At 32.8% G+C, this 18613-nt stretch overlaps 2 protein-coding genes across 3 annotated transcripts in view; one reads left to right on the top strand and one right to left on the bottom strand.

Annotated features, from left to right (window-relative positions):
• Positions 1 to 5463: 5463 nt before the first annotated feature.
• The window catches only part of LOC116847034 (kinesin-like protein KIF14), a 22053-nt gene continuing 8903 nt past the window's right edge, over positions 5464 to 18613 (top strand). The window contains exons 1-5 of one of the 2 annotated variants that reach the window (XM_032821601.1): positions 5464 to 5654; positions 6002 to 6559; positions 7093 to 7639; positions 7897 to 8124; positions 8221 to 8349. In XM_032821601.1, coding sequence (XP_032677492.1) covers positions 5548 to 5654; positions 6002 to 6559; positions 7093 to 7639; positions 7897 to 8124; positions 8221 to 8349 — 1569 coding nt within the window. In that variant the 5' untranslated portion in view covers positions 5464 to 5547. The remainder of the gene's footprint in view (positions 5655 to 6001; positions 6560 to 7092; positions 7640 to 7896; positions 8125 to 8220; positions 8350 to 18613) is intronic. The other variant, XM_032821602.1, reaches the window with a different exon arrangement.
• On the bottom strand, positions 8705 to 17766 carry LOC116847037. The gene is made up of 3 exons (XM_032821608.1): positions 17339 to 17766; positions 17042 to 17265; positions 8705 to 11252 (listed from the first exon to the last, which is right to left on the bottom strand). Exons 2-3 carry the CDS (start codon positions 17142 to 17144, stop codon positions 10975 to 10977), a joined length of 381 nt encoding a protein of 126 aa, XP_032677499.1. The 5' UTR covers positions 17145 to 17265; positions 17339 to 17766; the 3' UTR covers positions 8705 to 10974.

The raw sequence follows: 18613 nt of genomic DNA on the forward strand, positions 1-18613 counted from the left end.
AATGACCTTTTATGATTTCGTTGACACGATTGAAATATCTTTCCTCGTTGATATGACCTTGACATACGTGCCTGCACAAAAGTACAACGTGATTTAAGTTTTGTTTAAGAAAATATGTCAGACAATCACGTATGCTTTCGACTAGGGTTGGGCCTTTGACTATATAAGTATGGACTGCCAGTTGGCATTCTGACGCTGTAATCAACCACAGATGTCTATATATACTAGATCGCTAAGTTGGGGCTTTGACATATGTAAAGGCTGTGACCGGCCGGATATCCGATTCGGCCATGACACCTTACAACAAAATGACCACTCCCGCTTTGTTCAATTACTGTATGAGACGTACAAGAATATTTTTATTTCTTTTTCAACTGTAATAAAATCAAATTTGTTACTGTCAATATGTAAAAAAATATTTATAACATTAATAACATTTATTGTTATAACGGGCACAGAAAATAATAATAAAACGTTAATGTTATTATAGTAAAAAATATAGTTATTACAATAAGTGCATACAACGCAGTATTATATTTGTAAGTATATATATATATATATATATATATATATATATATATATAAATAATAGATTAATAAAGTTTTTAATATATGATATAATTAACATCTGTATTATTCACTTATGGTTTCAATATACTTTTCTATTAAACTGCAGGCCTAGCAAATGCAACAAGCTAGTGCCAAACTCAATCGAAGTACAAGATTCAAAAGAAATATTGACATCCGCAACAGGAACAGGATTAATAGCCGGAGCAGAAAATACGGAGAAGCCACAGCAAGATTTTTTAAACGCACACCGCTTGTGTTAGGTTTGTCCATAAAATCTGTTGCTACGAAGTGAACACTAAAGATTAAATGGCTTTTTTTGTGTAAAGTTTTTTCCGATAACTTTGACCCACATTTTTCAAATATTTGGTCGATTCATAGGAAATCTGAAATATTTAGAAATTTTAATTGAAACAACCTTCAAATATTACAAACTCTCATATTTATTACATGTAAATACCTTCAACTTATCTGAATAAATGAAAACCATCTTTTGTAGTGTTTTTACATTTCGGAATGCAACAACTACTCGGCATTTTTATGTATTTTCACTTATAATTGTAAATATCACCGCGCTATACATATTGGGTGTTTACGATAATTCGAGTTGGAATTAGTACGAGTTATGGCTCCTGCACACAGAACGCGGTAATGCTTGCCGCGCGGCGGAGTCCGCGCGACAGCCAATCAATATGTTGTTTTTCCGTAAGAGCTAGAAGGTTATTACGAAAAGCAGCATATTGATTGGCTGTCGCGCAAACTTTCGCCGCGCGGCAAGCATTACCGCGTCCTGTGTGCAGGAGCCATTAGTTTCACTAGGACCGAAAAATATATAGTCACAAGCATCTAGTATTTTCATGATTCATGACAACTCAATGTTGTCCGATAAATCGAGTAGAGTTAGGGCCGTGGCACACAGAAAAACTTAAGGGACGTCTATATTGGAAGTAAGCAGTAAGAAGTAGGAAGTAAGAATAAGAGATGGACCAATCATAGTTGATTATTCTTCTCACATTCGACTGTGGTTGGTCAATTTCTTACTCTTACTTCCTACTTCTTGCTATTTACTTCCAATGTAGACGTCCCTTTACTGCTTAAATTTTTGGGTGTATATCAGTTGGACACGGGGCAATTGGACACAGTCCAATCACAAGTCGCTGTTCCAAGGGACCCTACAAATGTCTCTAATCATACGGTGCTGTGATTGGCTGTGTCCAGATGCACCGTGTCCAAGTGCACCGCTCCCAAATTTTTCTGTATGCCACGGCCCTTATAGCTCCTGCACACAGAACGCGGTAATGCTTGCCGCGCGGCGGAAGTTCGCGCGACAGCCAATCAATATGCTGCTTTCTGTAATAATCTTCTAGCTCTTACGGATAAACTACATATTCATTGACTGTCGCGCGCACTTCCGCCGCACGGCAAGTATTACCACGTCCTGTGTGCAGGAGCTATAACTCTACTCGATTTATCGGACAGCATTGAGTTGTCATAAATCATGAAAATATTAGATGCTTGTGCCTATCATATTTCTCGGTCCTAGTGAAATTAACTCATACTTACTCCAACTCGAATTATCGTAAACAGCCCAAAATATGCTTGGTATCACATATGCACTATACAGGGTGCGTTCGGAGAGCTCGCTATTAGCACTGTGTATTCAGCGCTACTGTGTCATTCTGTCCTTGTTGTACACTCGTGGTCTAAAAGGTTTGTGTACCGATTTTTTGTAGATTTCGGAACGCGTCCCAACTTCAGGGTAGCGATCATGAATCTTTCACGTGAACTTCATTTTCATTTTTCACTTTTCACTGTAAGTTATTTCACATGAAAAGTGAATAATGAAAATGTGAAAAGCAATATTTATGTAATATAGATTATTAAAATAAAAATGTAATTACAGTATACACAATGTAATATATAACACATTAATAAGCATTATACAACTTAAATTTATAGTTATAATATAATATAATATAATAATACAATATGAGTAAATTTAATAAATGAAACGAACGTTAACCGTGAAAGGTAAATTCTCTAAACGTGAAATATTTCACGTGAACTTTCAGTTTACTCGTATATGTTCTTCTTTACATGTAAATTGTGTAAGTTTTCATGAAAATTTTTAAGCATCAAGCGATGTGGTTTGAATGTGAAAAATAATGTAATACTATACTCGCATATTATGTACAAAGTCGAATTTTTTATAGTGACTTTAATTTTTATAGTTATACGACAATTGGCATTTGACATAAGAATCCTACGTCCATTAAAAATGAACAATGAAAGCCAATTGGAGCGTGATGACGTGTAGGCAGTGAAAGCATACCGACGAAATTTGCAAAGTTAAGATACGTATGCATCAGAAAGTTAAAGTGTAATACGAGGGCTGTTTGATAAGTCAGTGACTTTTTGAATAAAAGATATTTTTTTCGGCAAATAAGCGTGTTATTTTTCAACATAATCTCCTTTTAGCTCGATACATTTAGTCCACCGTTTTTCCAATTTATTTTATTTCTTCCAAATAATAGGTTTTCTCAAGGCCCTCAAAAATAGGCGTTTGTTTCGGTGATGACCTCTTCATTCGACCCAGCCAAATCTCTTACCACCCAGCCATTTCTTCAGGTTTGGAAACAGGAAATAGTCGCAGGGGACTAAATCTGGAGAATATGCTGGATGGGGTAGCAGTTCGTAGCCCAATTGGGAGCGGTGCACTTGGACACGGTGCATTTGGACACAGCCAATCACAGCACCGTGTGATTAGAGACATTTGTAGGGTCCCTTGGAACAGCGACTTGTGATTGGACTGTGTCCAATTGCCCCGTGTCCAACTGATATACACCCCCAATATAAACCTTAAAGTGAAATAGTGTTTCAAAATGACTTCCAACGAGAGTAACAAAATCAGAGTAACTCTGCAAGATGTTACAAATAATAAAATGTATACACTTGTTGTTACATCAAATGAGGCAAAACGTGTAGAAACAGGTAAGTTTAGAACACCTCTCATAAAAATTTATTATTTTTGTTATTAAATCATATTTATTTTGAGTAATAAAGCACTGTCCAACAGTAATTAAAAAAAAAATAAGTAATATTTCAGCAATACTAGTAATACATTTGATGAAGGAAACGGACTTTCTCACAAATTTATCTAAATCTTCATATTTTGTTGTATAAAACATGAATATTATATGAAAGTTAAAATCGTTGATCTTAAATAAAACAAAAGTTATAAAGTGAAAAGTTATTAAAATGTGACTTAAATACTTCATCATTGTATAATGGTACAATCACTTCCACATAGTTTTTTAATCAAGGTATTGTTTTTTTTTTTATTGATTCAATCATTACGGATAAATACTTTTTTAATTCTTCTTTATATAAGTTATTTGTTTCGTTATCATCAAAAACATCTATTAAAACTAATATTTGAGCAAATACACAAACAATTTCCTTATCTTTATCCTCCATTTTTACGTTCACAATTGCTTACAACAGCCAAAGGAAACGGTTTTGATCTTTTCGATGAGTGCGCTTAGAAATCAAAGTAACCGGGCAAAAATAGCGCTCATAAGCGTGAGCGCTTTCAGAATGGCTGCATTCAGCAGACTCAACAGTTGCACAACAGTTGAGTAATTTGTCAATGTAATTGGTCTAGATTTAGGGATCTAATAGCAAGAACCAATAATCGTTGATTGCTCACTGAGCGCTTTTTCTACTGAATGCGCCCTATGTGAACGTCCAAAACGAATGCACCCATGGGTGCGTTCGAAAACACTGAAAGTCCACGACGGAAAGTGGCTGTGGTGGATGGGCTTGGTGGGGTTAGTGGAATTGGTATCGAGAGGAGTTTTCGAACAGCCATGGAAGAATGCTCAATGTGACATACTACATGTATGTTGTGCCTACATATGTGTTGTACAAAATGGCTGATCGAAAGCGTATTTCGACATTAGCTATAATTGCTTCTCAGCAAAATAATAATAAATTAATAAATTTAGTAATTAATTAATTAATTAATTTAGTAATTATTAATTTATAATTTAGTTATCTGGAAAGTTAATTGGCTATATATTCCTCGGTCCGAGAACTCGGATCGATTTCTAGCATCGTGGGCACCAGGCCTAAGGAAATTTATAAACTTATTTATTACTCCTTACCTTTAACATCGTATATATAGACATTTCCCTTGTCATCCTTTTGTATATTTTTTTAAATATCCATGCATAAAATATGACGACCCGGGATTAAATTTTCCATTTTTTTTCACAAATTGTTACTGATTCGTGACTTTTAACGTGCCTCGTATCTCGTAAGAAAATTTCAGAACCTATAAAATACAAAAAGCTTAATAAGCTTTATTTATATTTAAAGACAATATTCTGACAATATACATCACTATAGAAATAAATCTAAACCTGGCTAACTGCTGTATTTAAATTTTTTATCTTACCGTGATGGCTAATGGTTGTACGAATGTTTCGAAGAACAAAAAACCATAAATAATTTAGTAATTTCATACTGTATTGCACTCTTTGCGCACTCTCCACCATCTCCACCGATTCACACCGCGCAAAAGAGAGTGGAGAAAAGTCACACGAGTGGTCCACGGAGTACGGTTTTCAAACGGCCATGGTCGCATGGTCAGTGTGCCCACTAGGGGTTTTCGAACGATCTGAGTGTGACAAAATACACACGGGTGATGTTTTCGAACGCACCCCAAGCCCATCCACCACAGCCACTTTCCGTCGTGGACTTTCAGTGTTTTCGAACGCACCCCTGAGTGTGACAAAATACACACGGGTGATGTTTTCGAACGCACCCCATAGTATAGACATCTGTGGCTATAGAAGTTCTCTTTCTGTAAACTCTTATATCCTATGACTAAAAGCCCGGGCTTAGTAAAGTTCGGTCGTAGAAATCAAATTTGCCTGCACGAGTATTTGCTAAACAGTTTCTTTAATATTTATTGAAATGTCTCATAATAATTTGAAGTCCGTAGGACATGGATATTGTGAAGCTATTTTTTCAACTGCGCCGATCAACTCTAACAAGGAAAATACTGTTCCTGCGTTAAAAAGGTAAGCAATTTTTATTTCATACTGTTTAACTTATAAATCGTTGCATACATCACTTGACGGTTAAAAATTTTTATTTATTGTTAAGATAAAAATTACGTATAGTATAATGTTATAAAATGAAGTAAACAAAGTTAATGACAGTTTTTACGTAATATAAGACAAAAATATATTTTTTTTATTTGGAAACATCTCAAAATAATATTTCTTATTTTTAATCCCTTTTATATTGTACAATTTTATTTAATTTAAATTTTTTTCTTATATTTGAAAGTTTATATAAATATTGCTTTCGTAAAGAATAGTTGTAAGTAAGATAATGATTTTTGTATATGTTGTATGTATTACAGTAGAAAAAATTTATGTTCATCCTTGTCCAATGAACCATTTGTTCCAACCAAAAGTCAAAACACTAGTAAAAAGGCACAATGTCCCATGCAAAAAGCACCATTAAAACACGAAATGACAGAGATCACAGGATTTTCAAATAAGTCATCTAATATAGAAGTATCCTGTTCCAAATCTACTAATACAGCGAAGCAAGAAAATACAGCCTGCAATAATGTTGTATCCAATGAAAAATTGAAGACTCCTGTCAGAACAAAGCACACAAGTGGCTTGTTTAATGATAAGACATCAGTTGTACAGTTTTGTACATCTAAACATAAGACAACAAATACACCTAACACTAATACAAAATTCAGTATTTTACCAGCTACAAGGACACCTGTAAAACGTTATTTTACTGATCAAATTTTATCACGAAGTACACCTGATTGTTTCAATACAGTTCATATGGAAACACCAGGTACCAAAATTGATGATATAGTGGTAGCAGAACAAACAATGTATGAAGGTGAAAACAGTAATCTTACTGTGGGGATACGCATAAGGCCTTTGAATTCCAAGTGAGTATAATATATACAATAATAATTTAAAAGATTCTATTTTAATAGTTATCATATGTTGAATTATTTTACTTTTGATATTAATCACAATGTACAACAAATTTTTATCATATTATAAGTTATCTTCTAATTATGTATGTGTACATGTATCTAAGATAAATATTTATATTAAACTAATGTTTTAATATAATACTCTAACTAATAATAATAAAAGAGATTCTATCTTAATTGTTATCATATTATAAGTTATCTTCTAATTATGTATATGTGCATATATCTAAGATAAATATTTATATTAAAATAATGTTTTAATACTCTAACTAATAATAGTAAAAGAGATTCTATCTTAATTGTTATCATGTTTATACCATCATGTTTATATCATCATGTTTCAACCAAGATCACTATCAAGAGTATTTTTGTTAAGATTCCTTTGTTTTATTTTTAGTGTCTGTTATGAAGATATGTACTTATTACACATTAGTTACAATAGTTAATTTTTCATTACTCACAATATCTGAATATATTTTTAGGGAGTTGAATGACCCAAAAATTACATCAGTTGTGCAAGTAAACGGCCAGAATGTCTTAGTGGAATGTGAGTCAGCCCATCATACTTTTATGTATGATCACTGCTTTATTTCGTACCCTGATGTACACACACCTGGTCACACCAATCAGGAATTTGTGTTTCACAATATGGTGTTACCATTAGTGCAAAATGCTTTCGAAGGTTACAATGTTTGTTTGTTCGCTTATGGACAGACAGGATCTGGAAAAAGTTACAGCTTAATGGGCACAGAATCCGCACAGTTCGGCACGATGCCGTTTGACGAGAAAGTCGGTATTATACCAAGATTTTGTCAGGAAATATTTATGCGAGCATGTAACAATGTGCAAATTGAGACCACTGTAGAGATTAGTTATTTCGAGATATACAATGAAAAGATACACGATCTCCTAGCGAGCACGAGTAACGGATCGAAAAAGGCTCCTCTTAAAGTGAGGGAACATCCTGTTTTCGGCCCCTATGTCGTAGATTTAAGTCAACACTGTGTGCAAAATTATAAGGATTTGCAGGTATTTTTACAATTTCATAACAAACGTCATAATCATAATTGCTTTTTAATTGTAATTTTATTTCTCTTTTATACAAAATTTTCTTTTTTTTTCTTTTTTTTTTTTTTAATCTCTAATTTAAATAAACTCAAGTTGCTAACTTTCCTATCGTTTAATAGAGATTAATCATTTTTTTTTATAGAGGAGCAAAATTTTTAAGATGTATTCCTTTTATAGAATATTATATGAATATCTTCTTAATGCAACACATTTTTCAGGCTTGGCTTAAAGTGGGAAACTCTCAGAGAGCGACAGCTGCAACTGGTATGAACGAGAAAAGCTCACGATCTCACAGTATTTTCAGTATTATATTAACACAAACACAGTCGGATAACCAGTTGGATTGTAAGTCACTCGATGCCAATCGTCGTAGCAAAATCAACTTGGTCGACTTAGCTGGCAGCGAGAGATTGAGTCAAACTTCTGCAACTGGTGATAGGTTGAGGGTTCGTTTCTGATATAACAATATTATTTAAACTACACGTTAAAAAATAATTATTAGGTTTATTAAATTAATAAAAAATAATTGATCTGTTCAACAGGAAGGTGTATCTATTAATAAATCTTTGCTCACCTTGGGGAAAGTTATCGCATCATTGACGGAGAATATGAACAATCGTAAGCAGGGTTTTGTGCCGTATCGTGAGTCAGTACTGACATGGCTACTAAAGGTAAGTACTATTTTATTCATTTACAAATTGCGTGTTATAATTATTTTTAATGAAAGCAAAATTTATATCCGACGAATGCACATTTTCATAAAGAATAAGAATCTAAAGATGAAGTACAGAGACCTCTTTTAATTGAATAAATCTTTTTTAATTATGGTTTTATTTATAAAATATTAAATATAACCACCGATAGTAATTAAAGATTCTCTTAATGAAATTTATTAATTGGGGAGATACAGAATATAGTTAAAAAAGATAGTATGATACATATTTAAATTTGTATTATCATTAATAAACATATATTTCTTTCTTATTTAATATTTCCGACTAATAATATTACTCAAATGCAAACATATAGAGTGAAAACTGTGACAATAATATAATTTATTATATATGATAAGACAGTTACTTATATAATAATAAAAATATGACATAACATAAAACAGAATAGGTGTAATAGTATATCATCTTAATTTTGATGTGATGCTCATTTATAACATTTATAGTCATGTTTTTAATGATAATATGTTATCCTTGGGATCTAAGTACAATGTATAACATTAATATTTTATATTATGATGCCGATGTATTATATATTCTTAACTTGGCTATACATCTTAAATGTACGATTGTATTATTCAGTCTTATGTTGTGTACATCAAGCAACGAATTATGAGACGTTCGTTATGTTGAACAATGAATTCTTTTTAAATAATGAAATTGAGTTTTTGTACGATTGTATTTTGCGATATAATAACAAAATTTAAGTATAATAAAAATATAATCTCTTAATTATTTTTCTACTTATCGGGAGAAAGAATCCATTTGAATCCACATCTATTTCTGAAAATATTGCTCATTTTTTAAATAATAAGGAAGCAAAATTCTTACTGCATGCGCATCTGTATTATAAGACAGAAAGTTATAAAAAGAAACCTTGAAGAAACTTTTTGTACTTTTATTAAAATATATTTTCCGTACACAGAGATAGATCCAATGGTATGATGAAACAAAAAAATAATCAAAATTATTAAATTTAATAACTAAATTAATAATTATTATAAAATTTAATAATTATTAAATTATTAACTTTAATAATTATTAAATTATTAACTTTAATAATTATTAAATTATTAACTTTATTATGCACGTACTTATACGTTATGCTTCTTAAAAATTATTAATATTTTTATTACTATTAACTACAATTATTTTCACTCCTTTATGGCGCGGAATGTTTTCGCGGGTTTATTTCGTTCGGCATTTGCGACTTTTTTCTGATTGTCTATTATACCTTCTTCTTTTACACTTGCTATATGAGATAGATTAGAGAGTAAAATTCAAAATTTGTAATTATAATCATATCTTTATTTGAATAATTCAGTTCGCGCAAGCATGCATTGATACGATTGTTTAAATTCACCTGAGATCATAGTAGTCTTTGTAAAATAGGCATTTAAAAATGTGTACGAAAATATAACATTTAAAAATGCGTATAAAAATGTGAATTTAATAATTCAATACGTCTCATCTCAAATTCGGATATTTTTTCTTTCTTTTGAGATATTTATACGAATAATATGATAATGTTGTGTATATGTTGTAGCATATTTACATTATAATTTATATATTTATCAGGCGACTAGGACGCAGGTAAAACTTACTATTTATAATGAAGCGTACCCGGCATGTGTTTTTGTACATTAGATATATCTAAAATTTTCACAATTTTCATAGGAAAATTGAAGCATACTCGCTGTTATACATTTCTCACTATGAAAATTATTTTAGAATTGTTTTAACGACTTATACTATTAGATATATTTTAACGACTTATATACTATTAGATATATTTATGCTAATAATGTGTATATATATATATATATATGTATATATATATGTGTGTGTGTGTGTGTGTGTGTGTTATTAACATAAATTGTACATTGTGCATTCGGACGATATAAATGGAATACTTTTATTGCGATTGACTTCCTATCGACAATCTATTAATTTCAATGTATCTATGAGAAATAAAACTATTCCAGCATCAGAATTTGTACTGTAAAATATCGCAATATTTGTATGTGTTATGTATGTACTTGTATTAATTATGTAATAACTAACGCAAGTATGTACATAGTACATAAAATTGGCAATAATCGCAATAAAATATTCGCTTATAATTATTTATACTCTCAATATAAATTCATACAATATAAATTCATACTCTCAGTATAAATATTGATATGATTATAGTTTTAAAATTCTATTTACCGAATTCTCTCGTCTAATTTTTTTTTCTTATTTTTTTTCTGAAAGTTTCTGAAAAAATTGTTTATTATTAGAAAAACAATTTTTTACTTTTAAAAACAATGAAGAAATCGTATTCTCTGAAACAATATAGTTGTACATGCAACTGTACTGTAAATCAGAACATTAAGAAAAAACCTTTTTCTTCTGTACTTTTACCGAAATATATTTTCGGTAACAGTAGATCCATGAAAAACACAAAATTAATTAAGATTTAAACGATATAAGACTAAAGTTAAAGTATGATTTTATACTATTTGCATACCTCTATATATTGTTCTTCTTAAGAACTATTTTTCCTTTATTATCAGGTAATTATTTCTGTTTCCGCGCATCGCAAGATGCTTTCGCGGATTTATTTTGCTCGACATTTGACACTTTCTTACCATCGTCCACTGTCTCTCCTTCTTTTACTTCTTCTGCTTCTTCTTCTTCTTCGTGGATTCCGTGATTGGAATCGCTACGTGATTTACTCCTTATGTACGCTGCTAGACTCCTTCTTTTTGTTTCTCGACACAAGTGACAGGTCTCTTTCCTTACTTGATCAGGTTGTTCTGGAGGATATCGTTGCAACTGGGTCTGGTTTAACTTTCCTAAACAATAATATAGCACGAATCGTTATGTCTAACTTACCGCTTGTTACCGACAAAATTAATGTCTATGAAAATTTATCGTAATGATCATTCTATTTACAAATATTAAGTTTAGATCTGAGATTTAGATCGTGATTTTAATTATGAGTGATCGTATGGGAAATCTCGCGAAGATTGTAAGATATACCATATCTTCATACGGCAATAAACATTGCGCGTAACGTATAACCATAATTATTTACTTCACGAAAGTAGCAACACATAAATAACTGATAAAATCTATATTTAAAACTCAATTTAATGGAATGTATATTTTTTGCATTGAGATTGTAATCTCAATAGAGATTGTGAGTCCATTGTGTCATGTCACTTGTTTTGCTCTGGGGACATTTTTGTATCTTTGCTGCATATTCATATGAACTATTGAAAACATAATAAGAAAGACTAGATCGAAAATATTCTCTCCGATTCGACGGAGATCGCATATGTCTAGAGAATTTGCGTATTTTCTTTTTGCGCCAAGTTATACAAAACTTGCCAGTCAAACCGGTTTATTTATTCTTCGATACAACGGCTGGTTCAGAGTCTGCTAACATGAATATTTACAGCGTGATTTACAGCTTTCATTGCAAGCATATCAATGGCGCACCATGGGAGCGATAAAAATTCGTGATATTTTCCGAGGAAAACAGGTTTCGAATTCGCAAACCACTCGGGGAAATCGAGACATTTAACGTCGTTGTACGCAACGCATATCGCGGATTTGAAATCATATCGATATTTTAACTATTGTTAGATAAAACTACTGTTCTGACGAGTAAATTAAAGATGTTAATCAGAAAAAATAAACATAACATATTTCACCTACATCCTTTTACACGCAGAGACGTTACAATTATATGTTAAAACGTAATAATATCTTGTAATTGATAAACAATAATTTAATATCCTTAAGTTTCGAAGTATCTAAATAATATAGCTATTTTTTTACGAATTTTTCGATCGCCGAAACGACATATTTTTCGATATATATAACCGACGATTCACTCATAAATTCAAATTAACCGTCGCTCGATTAAACTACACATGTTTCGATTAGTTTCGCGAAAGTCTAATTTTAAACCAATTCAAGTACATTAAATATTTAAGCATCTTAAACATTACATTTTCGATATTAAAAATGTGTGGAACTTTTTACGTACCAATACTAATTAGTAGAGTTGACTAATAACTTCATTTGTTAATCTTTCATTGGGTGTGTATGTAAACAAAAAATACGTAATCCGCTACTTGTTTCGATAAACATCGCGACACGTGAGATGACCCCGTCATAGTGCTCGATACGTTAATTAGGAAAAAAATTCCAACCAAGAAGTACCGATATGCAATCTTGCACGTGTTCATCCGTGGCGTCAGACTGCATCTTTGAGACGGAAATTGTTTCGTATAAAAAAAACTCGAATGTATCATTGAACAGGTTTTGAAGCGTATAGCAAACAAATATCGGCGCGATTCTCGAGTTGTATTTAAACAATGATTGACTCGATACCGATGATTCATGATTCAAAGTGTCGGAAAGATTTTCCGCGATATCTGTTCAGAACCTCCGTTTATTGTTATTCGGATCAGCACAACCGAAATTTACCGAAATAGGGCTAAAACATTTGCCGAATTTGTTGAAACAAGGTTAACCCGCCCAGATTCAACTGGTCGCGCAAGTCATAGTTGTCACGTGATCAAAGAAGACAAACAATTTCAACGTTAATTTGAAATAAATTGACGATGAGGAGCAGGATGCAAAACGATACGCATCGAAAGATCATTTTCTCGGTTTAAAATGCGATTCGGGTCATGTAGAGTGTATGATAGCCTGAAGAAAAAGCAGCTAAAAATAGGCACGCGTAGGAACGTAGCATTGCATATGACGAACACTGCGAAGTCGGAACAACCAAAATTGTACAACGTAATTTCTTTTATTATGGTGATAAAATTAAAATGCTATTAAAATTGTATTAAAAAACATTCTATTAAAGTTCTATTAAAATCTTTATTAATGCGCTCTATTGAAATTATCTACATCATTAACTAATTGAATATTGTGATATCTTCGACAAGGATACACATACTATTATCTTCGCGATGCAATTATCGTTCTTTAATCAAACTGCATGGACGTAAATTCGTTTCTAAAGTAATCGTGCTATCTTATATCGCAACAGTAATTTTATCTTGGGTGTGTGTGTGTGTGTACACACACACACACACAACAGATATTTATATCTATAGCACAATAATACATATTTTTTGCTTGTTTTGCAGAATAAGATTAGATTCATACGCAAACGTAGATTGAAAGATTGTTGTCAGTATAATACTTGTTTTTTTCTGGGTGTGGAGAAATATACTGTCGGCAAGAGAGACCATAAACATAAACACGCGCATATCTCGAAGATGAGTATTCGCTATTGATAAGGCGTAATTATGTAACGCTTATTTGGTTACGACGCAACGTAGAAGCTGATGTGTATTTAAATATATGGTAATACGCGTCTATTTTTCTGACGTGAAGAGGAAAGACCGTATCTATTGTTTTTTTTTAACTCTTTTCGACAAACAACGATTAACGTCTACGTATTCACATGGACAAAAAATTACTTGAGTAAATCTCGCCACGTTCCAAAAAGTTGTTTATAAAAAAATAATACAGAGCTATAATACCATATGGCTGTAAGCGCGTTGGATATTATGATTATAAATATGATTTACGATATATAGAACTTACGATAACATTGTTGCTTTTGTCGTAAAATTTATTTGGAGAACATGATATATGTGGATATTTAGATACTCTCTCTAATGATACAACGAATATGTATAAATTTATGATAATACGACGGCAATTGAATATGCAGCCTATGTAGATAGAACTTTTACACGGTGTACAGAGGCATATTGATGAGGCATTGTGACGCACTTCTTTTGAATTTGGCATCAGACTTAGAAATGCACATGTAATACACGACGTAGCGTCGTCAACATTCTTGATTTATTCAGACAGACGATTGTATCTAGTGACGAATTGAAATCCCGATAATAGTGACTGCACGCAGTATGAATCCATAAAAATAACTTCATAAGTTTCTCATTAATCTTATTTATCATTGAGATATTTTCATTTGTAAAAGGCGCATGTGAAAAACAAAAAGATGAATGCTTTTTTTCTTTCTTATAAATATTCGTGAAGACCCATAAAAGTGAGTCTTAGAGTTTGCGATGTAATATAAAAGTAATAAATCAGAGTAGGAGCTCTCTTTGCCACTCTAATATGAATACGTGGATTTATGCAATACTATTAAGACTGTTATTTCAAGAATACGGTACTGTATTTGTTACTTTTATCATTTAATGATATTATTCTGTTTTGTTCGGTCTCTTATAACGTATCTCGCAAAGTATAAGATACGGCGCATTTTGACGCCGTACAAAGGTGGTTCTGTTGTTTACCGTAGCTTCTCTGCAGACTTCGAAGCATGGACGCGCGTGCGTTCGTTAGATCGAGCACCTCTTTATTCGTGTTGATAGATGCAACTTGCGTGTACACCTGAAGACGTCACAGTAGAACTAACAAACGATCACAATTTCTGAAATTTTCCCGCGATTTCCGATGAGAGTTTTCGCACACTGAGAGAAAAAAATAGTTGGAATAACTATAATCTCACTATATTTTATAGTTCGTTTTGGCCTCAAACATATATTTATAGTTCATCTAAACATGAAGATATAGTAGAATGAACACAGATTTATAGTCACCATCTTATTACTCTATATATATGGTAAAGCACCTTTTGGGAATATAGTTACATGTACCTATATTTGCCAAATATTCCAATTGTATTGACTATATAAAATAGTTAATTTCTCTTACCATTCAATAATATTTGCCACCTTACCATATTTTTTATTTCAAATAATTATAATTCTTGGTAAAAATTTTACACGGGTCAGTTATACTATACTTATATTGTAAATATTACAAATATTATGGTAACATTTACTATAAAAATTATATTCCTAACTATAATATTTTTACTATGCCATTATAGTTCCAAATATCATACATTTTTCTTTCAGTGCAATGTCCCCTCCCTCCCCCCATCTTTTCTAACAACTTCCACTCGTCTTGTCTTAATCGAGAAGATAATTTTTTCCGTAGATATTCCAAGAAAATTCGAGACAACCATCATGGTTCACTCGATTTGATAAATTTTCTTTTCAACAATTTTTCCTGACAATTTCTAATAATTTTTCCCCATAACGCAGATAATACTTATGATATTCTACATTTGCGTACGTTGTGTGTAAAAATACGTAAAAATTACTCATTTAACTCTACGAAATTAATGTAGTAATTATAAAATTAAATTTATTTTCTATTTATGTCTGATAAGTGTTTTGCATAAGACTTGCCAAGACCACACGAATATATAGATTACTAATCTTTTGTACGACGTATGTAATGTTTCTGTGAGGTTATGCGTATTTCTCACATTGATCTCATCTAATATCGGATATGAAATAATTTTAACCGCGGCTTCTCAATCAGCTTTAAAGCCAACTGTTCGTTAAAAAAAACAAGACGGTTATTACCTTCATAATTTTTTAATATCTCTTAATTTGATAATATATCTCATCTTTTTATCGTACATTAAATCTGTCGCAACGAAGAGAGGGTAATTTCCTCTCTAAATTCGTTAAGAAGCTTTGTGCTTAATTAGCAGTTGTAAAGCGTTATCTCTTGCTTCAATCGTTCTTGACTCAAATATCGTTGATATCTCAAGATTCTCGTTCAGGTAGAATCACGTCTAGATTAATGAAGCAATTTACATTTCAAAACAAACAATCGTGCTTTGAGACACCTTGTACGTTCGTCCATGAAAACATATTTATAGCGACTAAATGTAGATATAATTTAAACGAAGCGCCGTGCACCCGTCAATTATCATTTCCTACACTAATAAGATGTTATTATGTATACGTACACTCTGATAAGTAATCTATGATATAATGGACAATAACGTCGACAGTGACATATAATGAACAATTGAAAACATCGTTAAATAAAATGTCAAATGACAAAAAAGTTATACATAGAATTTTCTTTTCTGTGAATTTTAGAACAGACGTAAAAATAATCGCATGATCTTAATTTGCTCTAAAACTCATGAAACTGAAAAGCGTCGCGATCTTTTTGCCACAAACTGTTATCTCTTTTTCAGACAATTTCGCAGAGAAGAAAATAACGCTGCTACGAAGTGTTCTATGCAATTTGTTAGCATATAATTGGAGAAAGAAAGTGACTAATGTGCAAAGATGAAAGATTCATAAATCAAAATGATTCGTCGGACAAAAACTGAGAAGACAAAGAAATTATTTTAAAAGAGACGAATTGTATAAGCATTTTTTACCCACTGCATATATTGTGATATCTATATTCTGGTTCTTATCGGTCCTTCTGTTTCTACTGTGGATTTTACCGTTGTACAAATATGAACAGAAAAATTGTCCGCGTAATTTTTGGAGTTAGTTTGCAAGCTCTCCGTCTTGTTGGATCTCCTGTCCAATGGGAGATTCGTTTTCTAACGGGAGAATGATTCTATTGGGCAAGATACATAAGGTCACAAACTCATCCTAAATAGAACATACTAGAAGCAACCTTTCTGTTCACGTGTACATACATGACCTTTTTATCTTATTCACACTGTTATCACACAATTATGCATTATACTCACGGTTATGAAGGTACTCCTTGTTCCAAGATAACTCGTAGTCGCGGTATTGCGGACTCCTGAAGGATCCGTAAATAAACATCTCTGGCATATAGACAAGATCCATGATGTTCTTATCAACAAGTGGCAAATGTTAATCAGCAGAGATTTATCGCGTTCCTCATCGGCGACTCGCGCCCTCAGGCATTAAGTTTTTCTTGCCAGCGGGAAGCTGAATTTCTCCGTTCCTATGGAAGAGGAATGCCCATGTGAAATCTAGGCACTAATTTTTCTCGCTCATCGATGCTCTAAGCGTTAAACCTGTTGTCGTCGTGATCGCACAGCAGCCTCTCCGTCACTTAGTTTCTCCTTCTTTCTCTTTCGTTCTCTTCGTCGGTCTATTTTAAGATACGGCGTACTCTTACGTGCCGTCGCAACGTGCTCGCGCGAAAGAAGAATCAGCGATGCTTCGCCGATGCAGCGATGTGCATTCGTTGCTGATACGAGCTTGTGCGTACAACGAATACAAGACCGAACGAACGACGAAGTGGCGTCACCGGGTATTGACGATGTGCGTCACTTCGGTGCTCTCAACTGTCTCGACAGCAGAAAGAAAACGTAGAAAAAACGTAGTTTTTGCTGCGCAAAGTAAGGACGTAACGAGGTTCAAGAAGCTTCACTAAATGTGTTTTACTTTCAACTGAGGACGCGTGGACGCCGAACGTGCGTAATAATGTTTATCTGTTTCCCCACTCTCTCTGCTCCATCGCCCCTGTTCTTCCGCACTCTTTCTCTCTCTCTCTCTCTCTCTGCTCGCTCCGCTCGCTCCCTGTCCGATCCCTTCTCCATTGCGAACTTTTGTAACGCATCTTTCTGTCCTTCAGAAACGAGCGTAGGCTCGTTTCTCGTGGTGGATGCCCCACCTTCCGCTCCGCCAATCACCTTCACTGCGTTCTCTTAAATTGCGCGCGATTCGCAAAAGGTGTATGCGCGTGCGCGCATCTCGCACGAGTACGTGCGCACTAGCGCGTGTGCCACCTCCGCAATCTACGCCGTACTTCGTACGGCACTCAGGGGGCCTGTTACAGTTCTTTGACGAATTTACTCACTTTTCGTATTACCATCTCATGTGACATTGGTCACCAATTATGGAACTGTCGAGTGAAAATGTGAAATAATTAGACATTTCCGGTCTAATGATATCACATTTTCACGAAAAAGGTCGCCTATAGTGCACCTGATATCCAAAATAGGGCGATGGTACAAAATAAATCTCCCGACAACGGCAAAAAAACGGCTACGAGGGAAAGAAATACGCCGAATCATTACATTATTAGTTTGCAATAAATCGCTACAAGGAAAACTGAATTGTCAAAAAGAACAACAAACAAACCAACGGTCACCACATGTTTTAAACTCCACTGACCTTCATCAATGTCGGTAATAAAAGTAAATAAATAAATATAAATATATAAATATAAATAAATAAAAATAAATATATAAATATAAATAAATAAATATAAATATATAAATGTAAATATATAAATATATATATATATATATAAATGTAAATATATAAATATATATATATATATA

The sequence above is a fragment of the Odontomachus brunneus genome, unplaced genomic scaffold (assembly GCF_010583005.1).
Source record: "Odontomachus brunneus isolate Ranch 3 - 2012 unplaced genomic scaffold, Obru_v1 Obru_scaffold_073, whole genome shotgun sequence".
NCBI classification, from domain to species: domain Eukaryota; kingdom Metazoa; phylum Arthropoda; class Insecta; order Hymenoptera; family Formicidae; genus Odontomachus; species Odontomachus brunneus.

Excerpts from the sequence above, each read along its gene's own strand:
- LOC116847037 (XM_032821608.1), bottom strand. The coding sequence starts at position 17,144 with ATGGATCTTGTCTATATGCCAGAGATGTTTATTTACGGATCCTTCAGG. Across the intron at positions 11,253-17,041 it reads CAAGGAGTACCTTCATAACC|GAAAGTTAAACCAGACCCAG; the intron begins GTGAGTATAATG and ends ATTATTGTTTAG.